Source organism: Ornithodoros turicata, unplaced genomic scaffold, assembly GCF_037126465.1.
Source record: "Ornithodoros turicata isolate Travis unplaced genomic scaffold, ASM3712646v1 ctg00000829.1, whole genome shotgun sequence".
NCBI lineage: Eukaryota > Metazoa > Arthropoda > Arachnida > Ixodida > Argasidae > Ornithodoros > Ornithodoros turicata.
The window spans coordinates 1241477-1259020 of record NW_026999402.1 but is presented as its reverse complement, the minus strand read 5'-3'; the positions used below and the strand labels follow the sequence as shown (position 1 = coordinate 1259020).

General features: G+C 48.7%; 1 protein-coding gene across 1 annotated transcript; it reads left to right on the top strand.

Moving 5' to 3' along the window:
- The first annotated feature begins 1479 nt into the window (after window positions 1–1479).
- On the top strand, window positions 1480–6533 carry LOC135375116 (uncharacterized). Its single transcript, XM_064607826.1, has 4 exons — window positions 1480–1848; window positions 2835–3546; window positions 4842–5474; window positions 6259–6533. Exons 1-4 carry the CDS (start codon window positions 1480–1482, stop codon window positions 6531–6533), a joined length of 1989 nt encoding a protein of 662 aa, XP_064463896.1.
- The last annotated feature ends 11011 nt before the right edge of the window (window positions 6534–17544 follow it).

The following is a 17544-nucleotide window of genomic DNA, read 5'->3' as shown; positions in this document are numbered from 1 at the left end:
GAAGGGCCTGTGCCTTTTTCTTCTTCTTTGTTTTGTTTTCGCAGCTCACGCGCCGCATATAAACGATTGAGCTGTGCCGCTGTACGTCACTGGTCACGTGCAGGGGAGTATCATACGTCACGACGTCCCCTCGTTCTCCGAGACGACTTTCGAAAGTTGTGGCCAACAGAGGCCTCGTGCTCGCTCTCTATGTCACCCGCGCTCATAGTTTTCACCCCCTCCCCCCCCTCCGAAGACGTGATCTCCTGGGCACGCTAGATGGTGACGCGACAACGGAGATGAGCAATGGTCAAGAGACAGTGGCGGAAGGTGACGTCGACGGCGTGGATGTTAACGGGTTGAAGGATGGTAGCGACGTGGATGACGTGTAGAGCAACAACGACGTGGACAAGGCACAGGGATAGGAATGATGTTCGGCAACGATGTGGGTGATGGAGCGATGGGGACTCTGTGCTGCTCGCTGGAAGGAAGGTGTTCCGAGGGCTGGAGCTGAGCCATCACGGGGTGCTGCTGTCACGGGCGTCGGTTCTCAACTGGGCTGGGGGCTTCTGGTCAGGTCGGGTCATCTTCGGTCTCATAGGTCTGTCGGCAGGTCGGGGCTGGGGTGTCGATGGCTATGGCAGCAGCAGTTCCGTCGGGGCGAGCCAGCACCTCCATCAAAATGTTACGAGCAGCAGAGCGTCATGATGACAATTCTTCTTCTTCTTCTTCTTCCACCACTAGGAACTGTGGCCACCAGCCACACAGGGCGATTGGCCAGGGTTTCGTGCGGAGTAATCTCTAGAGGCTCATGAGACCCACGGTGACATGTTAGTAGAAGGAAGCCATAGCAGAGGGGAGGGAGGAAGCGGTACAAGGGATGATGACAATTGTTTAATGAGACATTGCGCGTGATATGCCTCTTGTCATCGTCGTCGCTACACCATGGTCATTTCTTCTGTATTTTCGTAATTATGGAGTAAACTGCGATAATTAATCGAGGCAGGCTACAAACATATGCCACACAAACACGTGAGCCTCTAACGCCCAGAATCAATGAAATCAAACAACTTATAGGTTAAGCACATTTTTCCTAGATTGCTTGATTCTGTAATTTGAACCAGCAATTTGTTCGATCCATTCAATGTGAATACCGAAAAGCTATGGAAAGATACCGGTATCGTGAAAATCGATCAACTATTTGCCGAAGGTCAACGTATACAGTTTGTTGTGGTGTGTTACGTGCGGTGGGTTGGTCCTGTTTTATGAACGGGAGTCGCAATAAAAACACCACAAAAGCCAAAAAAATGCGCAGTTTTTGGAAGAGCAGTTTATAAACACGTGCAGGGAAGAGGAAGTCCCTTAGTCCTTAGTCCCTACCATTACTGCACAGACATAGACATAGACAAACATCGTTTGCCCCTTTTGTCACGACCATCATCTCATTGGACGAAGAAGAAGAAGAAGGAAGACGGGACTCGGTATGTGAACCATTCGATTATGGCAACAAATGCTGTGCCCACAGGCAGCAATATCACCCTGCTCACATTCGACGTCAGCCCCGGAGGATACAGCCCTTTCCTTTGCCGCCTGGGAAAGTCTATTGTGAACATGGTAGCGCATGCTCCAAAGGATGCCAGGCTGCTGGAAGCATTAGCAGCGGAACCATCGGCTGCAGTTCTGGACGAGGCCTTGCAGGACGACGGCCAGAGCACGCAGAGCGCCTCACTCATTATCTGGATCTTGTTCATTCTAGCGTTGGCGCTACTGCTGTTGGGTCCTCCAGGAGCATGGTATCTGAGCCAAATGCTTCCTGTCGCAGCGACAACAACCTTCATAGTATTGGCCGTGGGCTTCATATTCTGTCAGGTAAGTCGCAATACGGTTTATTCACATGACGTCATCCGCAGGAGCGTGCCACTGCCTCTAGCAGATTTGACGCCATAATTTAGGTCCTCAGGTTTTGACTATCCAAGCCTTCACCCACATCGCGTTCACCGTACATTGGACGTTTCAAAGTTATTGTACTGTATGAATATTATTTGCACCATAATCAAAGTAATATCCATGTTTTCATCGTTAATAGTCCTAAAGACCTTAAAGGCAGCGAATAAAGACAAGGCACCGAACTTCCTCTCCTTATGTACTATATATGTTCGAGAGCAGAAAAGGCATCCGTTCCATGAAGTCGACATCATTCGACATGATGGTTGGCCAGGAGCGCGTGCTATGCGGTGAAGTTCATTTTTAAGACTGTAGACGTGTCTTGCAAGGCTGCCGCGGGTCCTTACTCAATTCCGCTTACCGTGAGCAAGCAGTTGCGCTTCATTTTCAATCAACGCAGGCGACAATGCTGTGTTCTCTTGTTCCGCGACCTGTTCTGCAAACACGTCAGGTCACGACAGCACGTACAGAACGTTGGCATGGCGAGGGATCCAGGACACGTGTCCGGTGCTAAACGCAGAGCTCCCCTTTGTGGCTGCTACGCCAGCTTCAACAGCATTCTGCTAACTGCGATGTGGGACTGCATGTCCCATCATGCATTGCCAACAGCCCGATAGCATTACTGACATCTTTTCTGATTATAGGTGTCGCAGAGAGACATGGGCGTTCCCTGTGGGTGTTCGCGGTTAGTTCGATTTGTGTTCCAATCTCGGCATGACAATGGCGTCGAACTCCAAGAAATAATGAATGTCGAGCCCGTTCTCATCTGTCATAGATGTGCGCGTATGATTGACGGATGTTTTACGCGTAATGAACATGTGTAAGCGTTTACCAAAAGCTGAAGCCGCATAAGATTTTCGCGAGCCTGACCATGGAGCCTTGAGAACTGAAACATGTAATGTATTACGCAGGGAGCCCTTCTAATGCTTATCATCTCTATCTTCGGCACACGTTCCAACATGGCACGCACGCTAAAGGAAGAAATGCCCGACACCTATTCGTGGATATTTGAGACGCTGTCGTCATACGTCGTGCGAACCTCCCGAGACATGATCCGCAGCGAAGTGGCAGCTGACCCGGGGAACGAGAGCCTCATCCAAGAGCGCATCTTAGCCGACATGACCGACACTCAAGCCTCCTTGAACCTCATTCGCGCCAACCTTTCGCATTTCGACGAGAAGTTCCACGTCTTCGCCGACGTAAAGAGCAGCGTCGACATCAACATGCTTGCGGTCATCCCGCTGGTTCCTGCTGTGCTTGTCTCCGTAGCAGCTTGCTTCTTCGGCTGTGTCGTGCTGGGTAATACGAAGCGTAAACGGAATATGCACCGGGAAATTGCAGTTATGAAAATAGCTGTCCTGTTCGTAACAGCTGGAGTGTTCTTGTCGATCTATAGCACTTCGGCGTTGCCTTTCGTGGCTAGTCTGATCCCCGAGTGTGTATTGGGGCACAGCTATATCTGCAGGCCGTTCTATGCTGGCGACTACGCTGTTCTGGATGATGGTATGCAGCGCCTCTGGCCAACCGACTCTCGCCGTGAGCCGTACTCCAGACTGGTGCCAAGCGAAGTGATACGCAAGTGCGGCGAACCAGGCATCTCTGTTCTACAGCTACCTCAGCACGGTGAGTTCATATTTAAGTATAGATTACAGCTGTCCTTAAACGCTAACGTGTGATGTGACATGAGACACGCCTGAGGACAGACAATGTACTGGCGTCAATCTACAGGGTGTTACCCTGTAAAAGTCTAACAGTGCCGGTACACTATGACCGCCAATTATTCAATGCCGATGGAACATTGTGTCGCCTACATATCAAGACATCCATCAGGGCACTTTTTACAGGACAACGACACACAGCTTACCATCAGGACACTCAGCCCTGATGGTAAACTTCAACGCGATTGAGTATAGTGGGATGGTACTGAGCAGTTCGGTAATAGCAGTCGCTTCAGTGTTGCGTGTCTCAGGGGAGTAGCATCCCAACTTCTCTTGGCAACCCCGCTATCTTGATTGTTCTGAACGCGACACTCGTATAACTCTGGGCTACGGTGCTTATAATTGACTTGTACCCGAGGAACGTCATCATGACGATGGTAGACAAACTGAAATCGAAACAAATCGGAAGGAGAGGATTTGAGTTCCAGGAATGGGCACTTGTTCGCGGCCTCCTATTGACAGTAAAGTAGGATCAAAGGTCACGTACCTTCCAGGGATCATCGTAACCCCATCAAGACCCCCTGGCTTTCTTGCGCGACCATGTTCGTCCCTATAGCTTCGAGCGAAATTCAACTCTATCAAATTGTCAATTATGAACAGCATAAGTATCACAAAAAAGGCGTGCGCCTCCCGTTTTCAGCAAATCAGGACAGATAACGATATCATTCGACATTATGGTTGGCTAGGAGCGTGCTATGCGGTGAAGTTCATTTTTAAGAATGCGCAACATACGTGACAAATATTACCTCCTGTAAGGTATAATTGCTCCACCCTTTTTTCTGAGAGTGTGACGCCGATCAGTCTGCCGAATAATTTTGCCCTTCTGAGGGTTCTTAATGGTCCACCCAAAAGCTCAGCACACGACACAGTATTTAACGTCCTTCGAGAAAGACTCCTCACACATAAGCAACTTGTACGCTGCCACCAAGTTGCTGGGACCCTCGGCTGGGATCGGTCCCGCAACACGAGCAGCAGGCAGACATGCTACCGACTAACCCATTGAGGCTGGTCTTACTCTTGCAGAAAGTACAGTCCATATAACTGAACATGAAATATCGTATTAAAAAAATCTCCCGGTAAATATACCAGACACATTTCCTATATCCACACATGAACGGATGCGAGGCCCTCGCGCCTTTGCCTCTACCTTCCGACGCTCGGTTGAACACATCACCCTATTTTGCCTTATTAATTTCGCAGGGACCTCCGGAACGGACAGTGCTGGCACCAAGCGAGCATCCAGCAACGCCACAGACTACCCTATCGGTAATTGCGTAGTGGTGAACAACGTCATAACGTCGGGAATGACAACACTCTGTGCAATGTTCGTCGACGACCTTCTCGGCCACTGGGTAGCCCACGCCGTAGCTGTTGTCGTCTGCTTCCTTGCCGCCATATTTGCCTTCCTCCTAGCGGCCATCTTGCTAGGTCAGAGAACGAAAAGAAAGAGGCGAACAAAGTATGGAAGAAAGGGCACAAGGACGAAGTCGCGGCGAAGACCATCAAGTTCGCCAACAGCACTAAAGACGCAACCGAAAGATGCAATGGTACAAGCTGACAGCTCAACATTTTTTCCTGCACCGCATCCAAAAGGGGCAGAGAGTACGATGTCGGCGGCAACGTTCGTTATCCTGCATGAGCCGCGTCCCACCGAACAACCCACTTTTCCTCCAGCTCCGACGATAATTCTGTCGTCACCCCCACTTCTGCCACCGCCGCCGCCGATCATTGTGTTTCCACCGGCACCGGCCCCAAATTACGTTCCAATTCAGCTGTCACAGATGTCACCCGGAGTACCTTCTGGGCACCCCAACGTATCTGCTATGCCTTCTGGTAAGTTATGGGCGACGCTGTTAAAAAAGAACCACAACCGATGCAATACTACACTCTTAAAAATGAACTTCACCGCATAGCACGTTCGTAGCCAACCATAATTTCAAATGATATCGTTATCTGCCCTGATTTGTTGAGAACGGGAGGCGTACGCCTTTTCTGTGACACTTATGCTGTTCATAATTGTCACAGAAAAGGCGTACGCCTCCCGTTTTCAACAAATCAGGGCAGATAACGATATCATTCGAGATGATGGTTGGCTAGGAGCGTGCTATGCGGTGAAGTTCATTTTTAAGAGTGTAGGCCGCTCAAGTTAGACATTGCGCAGAGCGCTGCAGTTATCACTACAGGTCTGTGGAAAGCGTGTTGCGTATGTCTTTTTGTGACAATTGACATAACTGACACAAGCGTCGCAAAAAGGCATACGCCCTTCCGTCCTCAACCAATCATTTTCATTTCGATGTTTCTTTTCAGTGTCCGTGAGTAGGCGATGCCTTAGTAACTGTGCACCCGTAATAGGCTAAAACGCAGCAACAATGCTTATAATATTCGAATTAAAAATACCTACAGTTGTCCTCAAAGCGAGCGATGTCATTGGCACGATGATCGCGGGTTAGAAGCGCGTTATGCGGGGAATCAGTGTTCTACTCGTTCGCACGAAGTCTATTTACGGGTTGTCCATATCTGCCGTTGCCTATACCTGTCTACCGTGATTAAATACTAGACTCGGCTGAGAACCGACAACCTACCTTCTCGTGCGTCAACGTCAACTTCTATGCCACAGGCTACCCTCCTTCGGGGACGTTTCCTTTCCCTTACATCATCCAGACATCACAGCCTCCTTCACCCTTCGGCATGACCCCTTACCCTGTGGCCAATGGTGCCCCTATGTACACCGCATCACCTCATGGCACCTTCTCGCCTTACTCTTCCCTGCCATATTCTGTCTCCCCTCCACCGACGATTGCCATCAACCCTCCGCCCCAAGAGCAAGAAGCTTCGCGCAATCAAACAGTTCACCGCTGCGTGTCCGTGCGTCGAGTTGTTTGTGACAGATGACCACGGGCATACTTTGTCTACAAGAGCTGCACAATGTGCATAAGAAACGTTATATAGTTAGGCTGCATATCAATGAACTGATTGTAATGAGAAATAAAATAGATCACTGACAACCGTGTATTCGCTCTTTTTTCTGCCAGTAATCGTTTATGCTATGTTAACTCCATTGACAATGATGTACAGTGATGAGATAGTTCTTAGTGATGAATTACGGAGTTTGAAAGCACTGGGGCTTTCGCACTGTAAACTGAAAGACACCCTTATGGGTGTAAATGGCTTGTCCTATAACTCAAACCACTTTTTACATGGTATGGTCTGGAACACCCTTTTTAGAGGGTGTATTCTGTGTAAAATGCCCTTTGAAAGGGTGTTTTTCCTTGAAAATGCCTTGTTTTGGACCCTTTAAACACCCTTTTAGGAGGGTGTAAGATTGTTAAACACCCTCCAAAAAGGGTGTATAAAATGTGCAAAAGAAGGCATAAAACACCCTTTCAAAATATTTCGAGGGGGCTTCTATGGGAATGTTACACGGGGAAGAGTTCTCCCTCGCTCTCCTCTCCGAAATGCAAGGGCTACACCACTACAACGAACGTTCTGTGCTGTGCTCAAATACACGGTGGGTTGCAGATAAATTAGCCCCACAATGCGCCACCCTGTATTTCTGAGGCATTGAGGCGGACAAAGCGTATATGGGAGTCTCGATGAAGCAAAGTCTAGCAGCATCACCCTTCACAGTATCGGCCGCCCTCAAGCGCCACTGATTTTTCACCTTCCACATCTTCACCTGCTCTTTTTCTTCTTCACCACTTCACCTTCTTCTTCGTGTTGTTCACCTTTTTTTTGTTCACCGTGTTCTTTTATTATTTCTCCTGCTTTTCTCCCTTTCGTTTTTTCTGTTTCTTCGTCTTCCGATATCTTCTTCTTTTCTTGCCTTTCTACGTCATCTTCGCATTCCAATTTTTCTCAATTTTTCTACAATGTTTTTTACTGCAATAGAGTGGACCAACCCACACCACTGGTGGAACGACCATATCCATTTGTTTCTTCTAACATCTACCCATCACCCATCTACGCTGTTGCCTACGTAAAAGACGATGACCTCACGCCCAGCAAAAACAGAACTTACTTCTAAAAGATAACGGGGATAATGGAAAAGGTGTGACAAATTCACGACTGACTCTTCGACCTGCGGACAACCTCGATTCGCGTCACGAATAATAAGCCCAAGCCGACATACACACTGTTTGAATATTGCATTACCCCACTCAGATAAGTGGGGTCCCTTCTTTCGAAAACACTGGCACTCATTTGCGCGAAGCTCCACTGATCACAGCATTCCGCAACATTAAAGGAACTCTGCCTTTACAACGCGCATCTTTCTTCGTGAATAAGTAAAGTAATCCCATTAAAGATAAATGATTTTTGCGGCCCCTGCTCCTCCGAGAGAGTATTTAGTGACGATTCGTTACATGCGCGAAGACCTTCCAAATAATCACCCAGGGGGCAGGGAAAGAGGGAACGGAGGGAGGGAAGGAAGGGGAGAGGAGGGGAGAGAGAAGGTCACGGCGAGTTTTTGGTGGTGGGTGCGCTTGGGCCAATGCGGCTGGCGGCACTGCGCTGCAGAGTCGGGCCGACGGTGCACGCTCGCCTCGACGCTGCACGAAAGGTTCGCATGGATGCCGTCACCGAGGGCTTCGGCACGCGCTGACGGTCGTACAACGGGCGGCACCCGGCCGCCGGACTTCGGCCGCTGTGCATGGGACCACCTCGTGAATGTGAGTCGAACTCACTGAGTAGGTGTTAGTCGTGTACGCACTGAAAACAAAACTTCGCCGCATAGCGCGCTCCTAGCCAAGCGTTATTCCTCTTGGTTTCGGAAAAACTGGAGCGCACGTCGTTTTGTGACACTTGTGGAGTTATTATAATTGGCACCAAAAGGCGTACGTCCGGCACTTTCCACAAATGAGGAATGACACCGGTGTCATTCTGCGCACCCTTCAGCGTTGGTACGTGGTAAAGTTCTGTGGTGTGGTGACGAAGACGCGGTGCAAAGAATGGTCCCGCTGCATTCTCATAGCAGAACTTCGTCACACAAGAGAGTTCTCCAATAGCGTTCTCCTGACTTCTGAAAAGCGCCGGGCGTACGCCTCACACGCAAGCGTCACAAGTATAGGAAGCGTCACAAAAACGTGTATGCCTCTCGCTTTCAATAAATCAGGAGAATGAACGTTGTCGTGCTTTGACGTGCATGATGATGGTTGGCCAGGAGCGTGCTATACGGAGTCGTTGTCTTTTATGAGTGTTTGTGTGTCGGGGGAGGGGGTTACGTCATCCGGGACCGGGAGGGACGTTAATTAATCAATGGCATTAATTATGACGAGCGTGTGACCACGACTGGAGAAGCCTGCGCTTGGGCACATCACAGGACTATACACCTAGACACGTGACGTATTAGTGATCGAATCAACGCATCGTCGACAGCAGTTCGACGACAGAAAGTGTGCAGTTCTACAAATGCTGTCGAAATACGTCTTTCTCCAGTTTCCAATATGTCGAGGTAGCCGTACAGACGCAGACCCAGAGGAGGATGGCATTCAACTGGGATTTGTGTCTAGATGTACTGCTTGCGACACAGTGAAATCGGCACCCCGTGGTTTATCCCATCTCAAACCTCGAGGTGTTGCAAGATCGTTTATTTCGAGTAAGAAACACATGCAACATGTGGTGTATAGCTTTAAATTCAATATTCGAACAACCCTTATCGCGGGCACTCATGGAAATACGAGCTGCAGAACTACTGACAGGCGATTTCAGATAACCGTGTCGCGAGCAGTCCTTGTTCACAGGCATGTTGAACATGGCTGCCAGCCGCGCCGTCAGGCGTGACGTCAGGCTTCTCAAAACTAGAAATTAATTTGATTATATACTTCCTCGTCACATCAAAAAAAAAAAAAAAAAAAAAGAGAGAAAAAATGGGGAGGATACACCGTGAGGCACGCAGATTGTAACGACAAACTCGGTCAGATTCGGTAAAATTCGGTACGATTCTGAAGACAACAGCCTCAGTTCGTAATTTCCACGTGCGGTTCTAATAACATAATGCACAGGCGCGACTGCAATGTTCTCGAAGCTGAGACACCTCACACACATCCAAAACTCAGCTTCACCGCGTGAGACACCCAACCGATATTCGTAGCGCTATTGTTCTCTCGCCTGATTGCTGGAAACTTCCCACAAATCGTGAGGATAAGAATGTTGTCATTCGGGATGATGATTGGCTAGGAGAGTGTTATTCGGGGAAAGTTCCGTTTTAAGACACTTTCAGACATATGTCGGCACAGTTCCCTTAGAAATCGGCCCAGGACGCACATTCCTCCAGGGCGTCAGTTGTGACGTTGCCCACCACTGTGAGGCCAACAACGGCGTGCCCTTTCACCAGCAGCACCACAACCTTCCGTTGAGTATGTCCATCCATAGAGTGTAGCCCATGCTCGTCACCTAACGGTTTGCGACAAATTATACCTCTGGTTCGTATTCGCTGTCTACCTCTTTACTTGGCTTCGCGTCTCTACAGGCCATTCATTCCCAGTTATCATTCATCTCACCATCATCATCATCATCATCACCATCCTCCTCCTCTTCATTGGCATCACAATTACACACTCTAAAAAAACAGAACTCCACCACATAGCACGCTCTGCGCCAACCATTGTCAGGAATGATAGGGTTATCGCTTCTGATTCGAGGGGAGAGGGAAGCGTACCCCTTTTTGTGTCAATTATCATATAAGCAAATTGACACAAAAAGACGTACGTCCCCCTCTGTCTTCGGATCAGAAGAGGTAACCTTATCATTCGTGACAATGCACTCTTAAAAACAAACTTTACCACTTAGCACGCTCCTAGCAAACCATCATACCGGGTGATATCGTTCCCTTCCTTGGTTTGTTGAAAACAGGAGGCGTACGCCTTTTTGTGACACTTATGCTGTTCATAATTGTCACAAAAAAGGCGTACGCCTCCCATTTTCAGCAAATCAGAACAAATAACGACATCATTCGAAATGATGGTTGGCTAGGAGCGTGCTATGCGGTGAAGTTCATTTTTAAGAGTGCACCGTCTTTCCATTCCGGCGGTTCAATTGCTTCGAGCCATCAAAAGCTGTCCGTCTCGTCGCAACCACCCATCCACAGGCAACCAACCATCGAACATCGTCTCGGCATGCCGGCGAAAACCACAGGATGCGACTGCGATAGACTGCGACCATCGCGCGGAAGCTGGCGTCATGGAGATTTCCACTCCCGATGAACGCATACGCGGGGCCCTACGGTGCATGCTCCTGGTGGGACCACGACACATCACGATGACGTGTCTCGGACCCGGCCGTGGTTCCGTCAAGTTGCTCGCTGTGTCTCCGCGCGGCAACTCGCCACGCGCGGCGCCAGCTGTGCACCCTCGCCGCTTTGTTTAAATTCGCTTCCGAGAATACTCCTTGCATGACGAACGTAAAATTTTGGTGCTATAGACTCAGAAAAACTTTTTGTGTGTGTGAAAACGAGAAAAAAATCATTTCATAGTCTAAGTCCCTCACCGAAGCAATTTTCACGTGTCTTCGCGTAACTTTTGGAGCGTGCCAACTAGCCCCTGGTCCTTGTATGGTCCAACTGAATACCGTCTCCACGGCTGGTAAGGCGAAGTATTTTCTCTGGTACGAGTCGCCTGTAGCAATCTGCTCAAGAGCGTCAACGTCTTCCTAGGGGCATGACGTTGAATCAGGCCGAAATACGATGATTGGACTGCACTCTATGATGTCCCAGAAAGCACAACAGGGCAGCCTGAGGCGCACTCGAGTGGTGTCCCGTAGAGCGACCAAAAGCATCGTCACACGTTTACATGAATTGCTCATTCGATCAGACATTTCCATGGAAGAGGTAGAGCTCGACTTAGACTACCTCGTTGTATTTGTTGTTACCTCGTTGCGCGCAGAGCAGTGCTTGATGATCTCAGTCTCCAATCCCTGGACATGACCAACGACCACGGGTATGACGAAGAAATCGAAGGGACACTGGACCACGAACGGCAGCTTGAAGCGGTGATAGAGGGCTCTAAGAGATCCCAAAAACTGCATACAGAGACCACGGCGACAACGGCCACTACTTCAACCGCTCAGGCTAATCCAAATGCATCGTCACCGATATTCGGAGGCAAGCTACAGGACTGGCAACGATTGTGGGAGCACTTTGAGCCTACCGTACTTAACAACCCTCCCTTGAGCCCGTTGAGAAATACGTCCCGACGTTCGTCACCGATGACCAGGGCCGGTGCTAGTCGTGCGCGGCGCCTGAGGCAAAGGCACATCGCGGGGCGTGTTTCACACCAGCAGTAATCAAAAGATAAGAAATGATAAGATTTTCGCAGTGGGATATTAAAGTATTCCCTAGTTGAGGGCTTCGTGCGCTGGGCCTATGCAAGCGCGGGGCTTAAGGCGGTCGCCTTACTCGCCCCCCCCCCCCTATCGCCGGCCCTGCCGATGACTCCAAACGTGGCGTCGACGACAGTGGCGTCACCCCCGCCCCACCCACTAACGGACCCCTTCCCGTACATGGCGATACACGATAAATAACGTTAAAACTTGAAAACCATTTGGCCTCTTCCCTTCACAACGCTACACAACCCTTCACGCGACCCTACACAACACAAACCGACACAGCATTCGCAGACAAACGAGCCTTTCGGACTGACTCTGATTCAGCTTGGCGGCGCCGCCTCGCAGCCTTCTTTCGCCGCCGCTCCTTCGCGCAGCTTTCATAACCCATGGCGCGCCCACGCAGACACTTCTGAACCTGTCGACCACCACAGCTGCACTGCGGACTGCCGACCAGCGTTGCCAAGTCATTTGCGGCCGTCCCTCCAGATGAAGCCAAAAAACCTCCAGAATTTGACCAAAAACCTCGGTTGATTGAATTTTCTTCTGAAGTCGCCTTATAAACATGAACTTAATTCTACGTTGACTCGCGCACTTGTATGGGACATAGTTGCGTCAAAGGAACTGCTGCACGCGGCGGAATATGCGCTTGCAACATAACGCAAAATTCAAAACTATACAATTGCTAGACATGTGGCAAGCTCTAGTGCAGGATATCGATCGACCTGGATATCCGCAGCTTGCGAAGTACCTGCTGAAGTACCGGAATCCGCCCGCAAATTGGCAGTGCAGCTGTAAGCTGGTTTTGTTCCAGTGGAGCGCAGGACTTTCCTTGTAGTCACGGCAGCACTTATTGCTTCTTTTAAGCCCAGCACGGACACCCAGAATAGTATTCAAAGCGTCCACTCCAATTCCGTTTCGCATTTCGTTTTTCACTATATTCGTTGCGCTGAATAACCCCGGCGTGGGACCATTGAACCAGACGACAGAGTGCAAAGTCAATTCAACTGTCTTCCTGTAGTAGGACTGTTCCGGAGACACACACTTCTGGGCGCTGTTTCATATATTTTGTGAACAGAAAACAAAACCTACAGATTTCCCTCCAGCCTCCAAATCAAATTTCCTCCCTCCAGACGGCGACGCTAACCCTCTAGATCTGGAAAGAAATCCTCCCAACTTGACAACACTGGTGCCGACGTGCCGACGCCGTGGCCGCGTCGCACTCTCCACGCATCCTTTCCTTTCCTCTCCACTGACTGCGCCGTGCGGACACCGGACGGACAGACCAGGCGCCCACAGCCCCCCTAGCACAAAGCAAAACTCTTCAGTGAGTTTGCGCCCCCGTTTGCATACTCGACAATGAGAAAGCCGACAGACTAGCAGGCGAGGCTCGCTCCTATACCCCGACTCCACCTTCCCAGTCCCGCCAGGTGAGAACACCGAGCTCATCTTCACCAATCTAGCAACAATTATTCCGGTACCGTAGACGTGCCATCTCCCATGCCCGTCCTCCTCTCATATCCCGATCGTACAGGGTCGCCCCACGTGTCCTATACCGCATCCGGACTGAACATGTACTGCTCAAGCGCCCTGCATATACCACCCAGCGTGGAAAGCTCTTGTCCGATACCTCTTCCACGGACTTCCGCGGTTCCCCGCTTGAGTCCGCCTTAGATGATCCAGCGGCACTTTTCGGGGCATCATCAAGTGCAGTGTCATCTGTGTTTCGGCACTAGTATTGCAAAAAAAGGGATGCAATCAGTGTGACAGCTCGTCTCGATGCACGTTCGAAGAGTTCTTTATTCTCGTGGCTGCCCTAATCATACAGTTCTCCACGCGCCCCTGTCCTGCTTTATCTTTCTTCAGCACCGCCCGTTGTGAGATCAAGATCTGTACTAATTATGTATGAGTCAAATACTAAAGTGCATGTTACGCAACAAGTGGCCGATTACTTTTCCACAATAACTTTAACTTTTTAACAATAGGAACAATCCGGGGTAGTTGGTATAGGTTCATGATGACGAATAGCGACAAGAAGACAAGGGCAGGGTAGAAGTAGACAGGACAACTGCAGACTATCAAATGAAGTTTACACAAGAAACACAGCATTAACGATTAATTAATAATAATAATAATTGAGCACAATAACTTACCCTGTAACGAGTTTACTGTGACCGAATAACTTCCTCGATCATCGCGGCGCGGCGCTCATCGCAAATCAAAAATGAATCTCCACAGCGCAAGAAACAGATTCCAAGACACCATACCCACAGCACCAGATCGCACTAAAGCTTTCAGCACAACAACGCTTGCTCCACACTCAATAACGCCACACAAGGCCGAAACAAAAGGTCACATCATATATACAGTGAACTCTCGTTAATATGACCCCCGTTAATCTGACATACTCGCTTTATGACCGTTTTTCTCGGGAACCGTTCCGCCCGGCATGTAAATCCCTCTCGTTAATATGACAATCCGTTTATCGGACAATGACCACGATTTTTGTCACAAGTAGGGTCAAACACAGGCATTATATTCCCGCTATTATGACCACCTCACATGACCCTCAGAGTAGCCGTCTGGAGAGGCTATCTGGTACCTCGCTCAGAGGGTGACACGTGTTAAAGTAGGGCGTCACAGGTTGCCTTGTTATTTTTTGAGCAGATAAAGTCCGATAACGTGTCCGCAATTGATGGTGCTATTGTCCATTTAGAAAAATTAATGACTCAAAATTGTTTGATGTAATCATTGTTAACAGATTTTTCAGAAAATAAATCATAATTACGTCAGCTTTCGTTGTGCGTAGAGGTGTGTCCGGTCCGCGGAGGGTCCGCTTCTCGTTAATATGACAATTCGCTTTATGACCAAAATCCGCGGGAACGCCAGTGGTCATATTAACGAGGGTTCACTGTACTTCTAAAGCGTGGACGTGCAATATACAACCCGTGCAACGACCGAGATGCATAAAACGACCCCACCCAACTATAATACTCAGTGCACTCTATCGTTATGTCAGCGGCGGAAACTCTTTGCTTCCTCGCCATCAATCTGGGCGCCGCCGTGTCGCCCGGAAGACAGGCCCTAGTACGGTCTGATGTGACACAGCGAAAGAGATAGGAGGCGCTCTTTGTCAAACAGGGGCAGACATGTGTGTTGCCCGAAGCTTTTTACATCTTGCAATTCATCTTCCGATTGTGACTACTTCCCGCTGCAAAGAAACAAGTCCGCTTGCGTTGCAGTAATGGAGTGGCTGTTATGGAGGCTGCTTATGGTTTTACTCGGTAGTAATGGACGAGTTGGTTTGTGTGTGTGTGTCAGATACATCCAGGGTGATCGTAAAAGATGCAATGGCGGATGACGATGTGTCTTGTAAATGTATACGGTGTGCTTAGTAAAAGCAATAAATGTCAGGGTGGATGCAGCTACTGTGCGGCATGCAGTGCGAATAGTACAGAATGTTTGAAGGTTTCGTAATATAGGGCGCGTGAGAATAAGCGCACCCAACACGCAAGCGTTATAGTGCACGCACCGACCTCACCCCGTGTACGGTTTGTACAAGGTGTTTCACATAACGTGAAAAAAAAAATATCGTATTAAAAAATCTACTAGTCTCAACACCACGGCGTCATCGCTATTGATCTCGAGTGAGATTTTGTCATGAGTTCTGAGCGCTTTTGTCCAATTTAATTCGCAAGAAATTGAATTTTTCCGCTTGAACTCCGAACTTTGCCATGTCTGCCTCAGAAAGCACATGTCGGATTTTGCTCCATGCAGTAGCTATATACTCTCACTACTGCATTGATATTGGCTGAAACAAAATTTGCGAAAGACATCGTTTCGAGGAGCGCAAATTGTCGGCCGCGCTCAGATCTCCGAAAGAAGCGACGCAAGGAGGCCATGTACCCGCCTTTTCACTTTCCCTTTTCCAACTTGTGCTAATAACGGCAACATGTCTGCAACGTAAAGTTATCTGAAAGAAGAGCGAGAAGGAAATTGGAACGTGCCGGTGACCGTGCTTCTTTGGCGGATCCTGCATTAATTTGACGGTGAACTGAGCTCGGCCGACAATTTGCGCTCCTCGAAACGTCGTATTTCTGAATTTTTCTCAACTATTACCAAAGCAGTAGGGAATGTATTTTACGCAGTTCAATTGGGTACATCCGATATGCCCTTTGTGTTTCTGTCAGAAAAAAAATAAAGAAAGAGAGAAAGAAAAAAGCAACGTGAGGTTGACTTGGCAAATTTTGGAGATTAATTGAGAAAAATAAATTGCTGGCGAAATTTAATGAAAGGGCTCAGAAGTCATGGCAAAATATCCCCCGAGATACATGGCGTTGAACCCGTAGTGTTCAGACCAGTAGGTTTTGTAAAGCGATTTTTGTTCTTCACGTTATGTGTATATAGATTGGAGAAAGAAAGAAATATGAAGAGGTTGTGTATATAGAGTTTTACCGTATACACGGTATTGTATACTCTGTTGTGTCCCCTGTGGAATGGACGCGCACTCTTGCGTTCCTTGGTAGCAGCGCCGCAATGACTAAGACATTCCGTTTGATGCATTAAGTTTGCAGTATAAGGGGCTTATGTAAGTTCAAACACGCACGTTGGGAATTACGATGCAGCGTTGTACACACGAATACGTGCCGGAGCTGAGCTCAGGTAGTTTGCTCTCACAATGTATTACACATAACAGAACAGAAGAAGAAGAAAAAAGAAACTGAAGAAGAGAAACTTTGAAAGAGTCGCACAGCCGACGACATGTACATCGGTTGGTCCGCGTATTCGCATTTATACAGGGTGTGTGCAGAAAAACATGACCCGCATTTAGGCACATAGCTTGTTGCCTACCTAACTAACGAACTTCCGGTGGCGCACTGGCGCATTTATGCGTGCGAAATCTGTAGAAAAATTGTGGAAGCCATACCCAGCTTAAAAAATAAACGGAGCAACGAAAACGTCGGCTTCCGTGCATCAGAATAGGGCAACATGGTGGACAACAGGGTGTATGTGAAAGAGCAACATGGTGCACGTAGGTGAGTTGTGTTCAAGTACCGCTAGGGGAGCTATCGGTGCATAAATCGAAACGATGTCCCACATGGATGCTCATCGGCAGTACCCCTAGCGGTGCCTGCACATAACTCTCATGAGACCGAAATGCACTACAATGCACTGTCATGACCGCCCTATTCTAATGCATGCAAGCCCATGTTTTCGCGCTCTGTTTATTTTTTTACACTGAGTATGGCTTCCAGGATTTTTTTGTAGCTTTCGCACGCATAAATACGCCGTCGTGCGCCACCGGAAGTTCCTCGGCTAAGTAGACAACGAGTTACATGTAAAAATGCGGGTTATGTTTTTCTGCACACACCCTGTATATAGGATGCCCACGGTAACTGCAGAAATCATCTCTATAAGACAAAAACATAGCGCTGTAAGGAAAAGCTGCCCTATGACGTTACATCTTACAGTGAAGCACTGTTTGTAACGCAAACGTCGTAGGAAGGAGAGTGTCAGTTTCTCTTTGACAGAGCGGTGTGTCAGTGATCATTTCAGCGGCTATAGGGTGGCTGATTAGTATATTATT

Bases quoted from the DNA above. Each gene is read 5' to 3' on its own strand.
- LOC135375116 (XM_064607826.1), top strand. From the start codon at position 1,480: ATGGCAACAAATGCTGTGCCCACAGGCAGCAATATCACCCTGCTCACA. The intron at 1,849-2,834 runs GTAAGTCGCAAT...TGTATTACGCAG, and splicing joins TGGGCTTCATATTCTGTCAG to GGAGCCCTTCTAATGCTTAT. The intron at 3,547-4,841 runs GTGAGTTCATAT...TTAATTTCGCAG, and splicing joins TCTACAGCTACCTCAGCACG to GGACCTCCGGAACGGACAGT.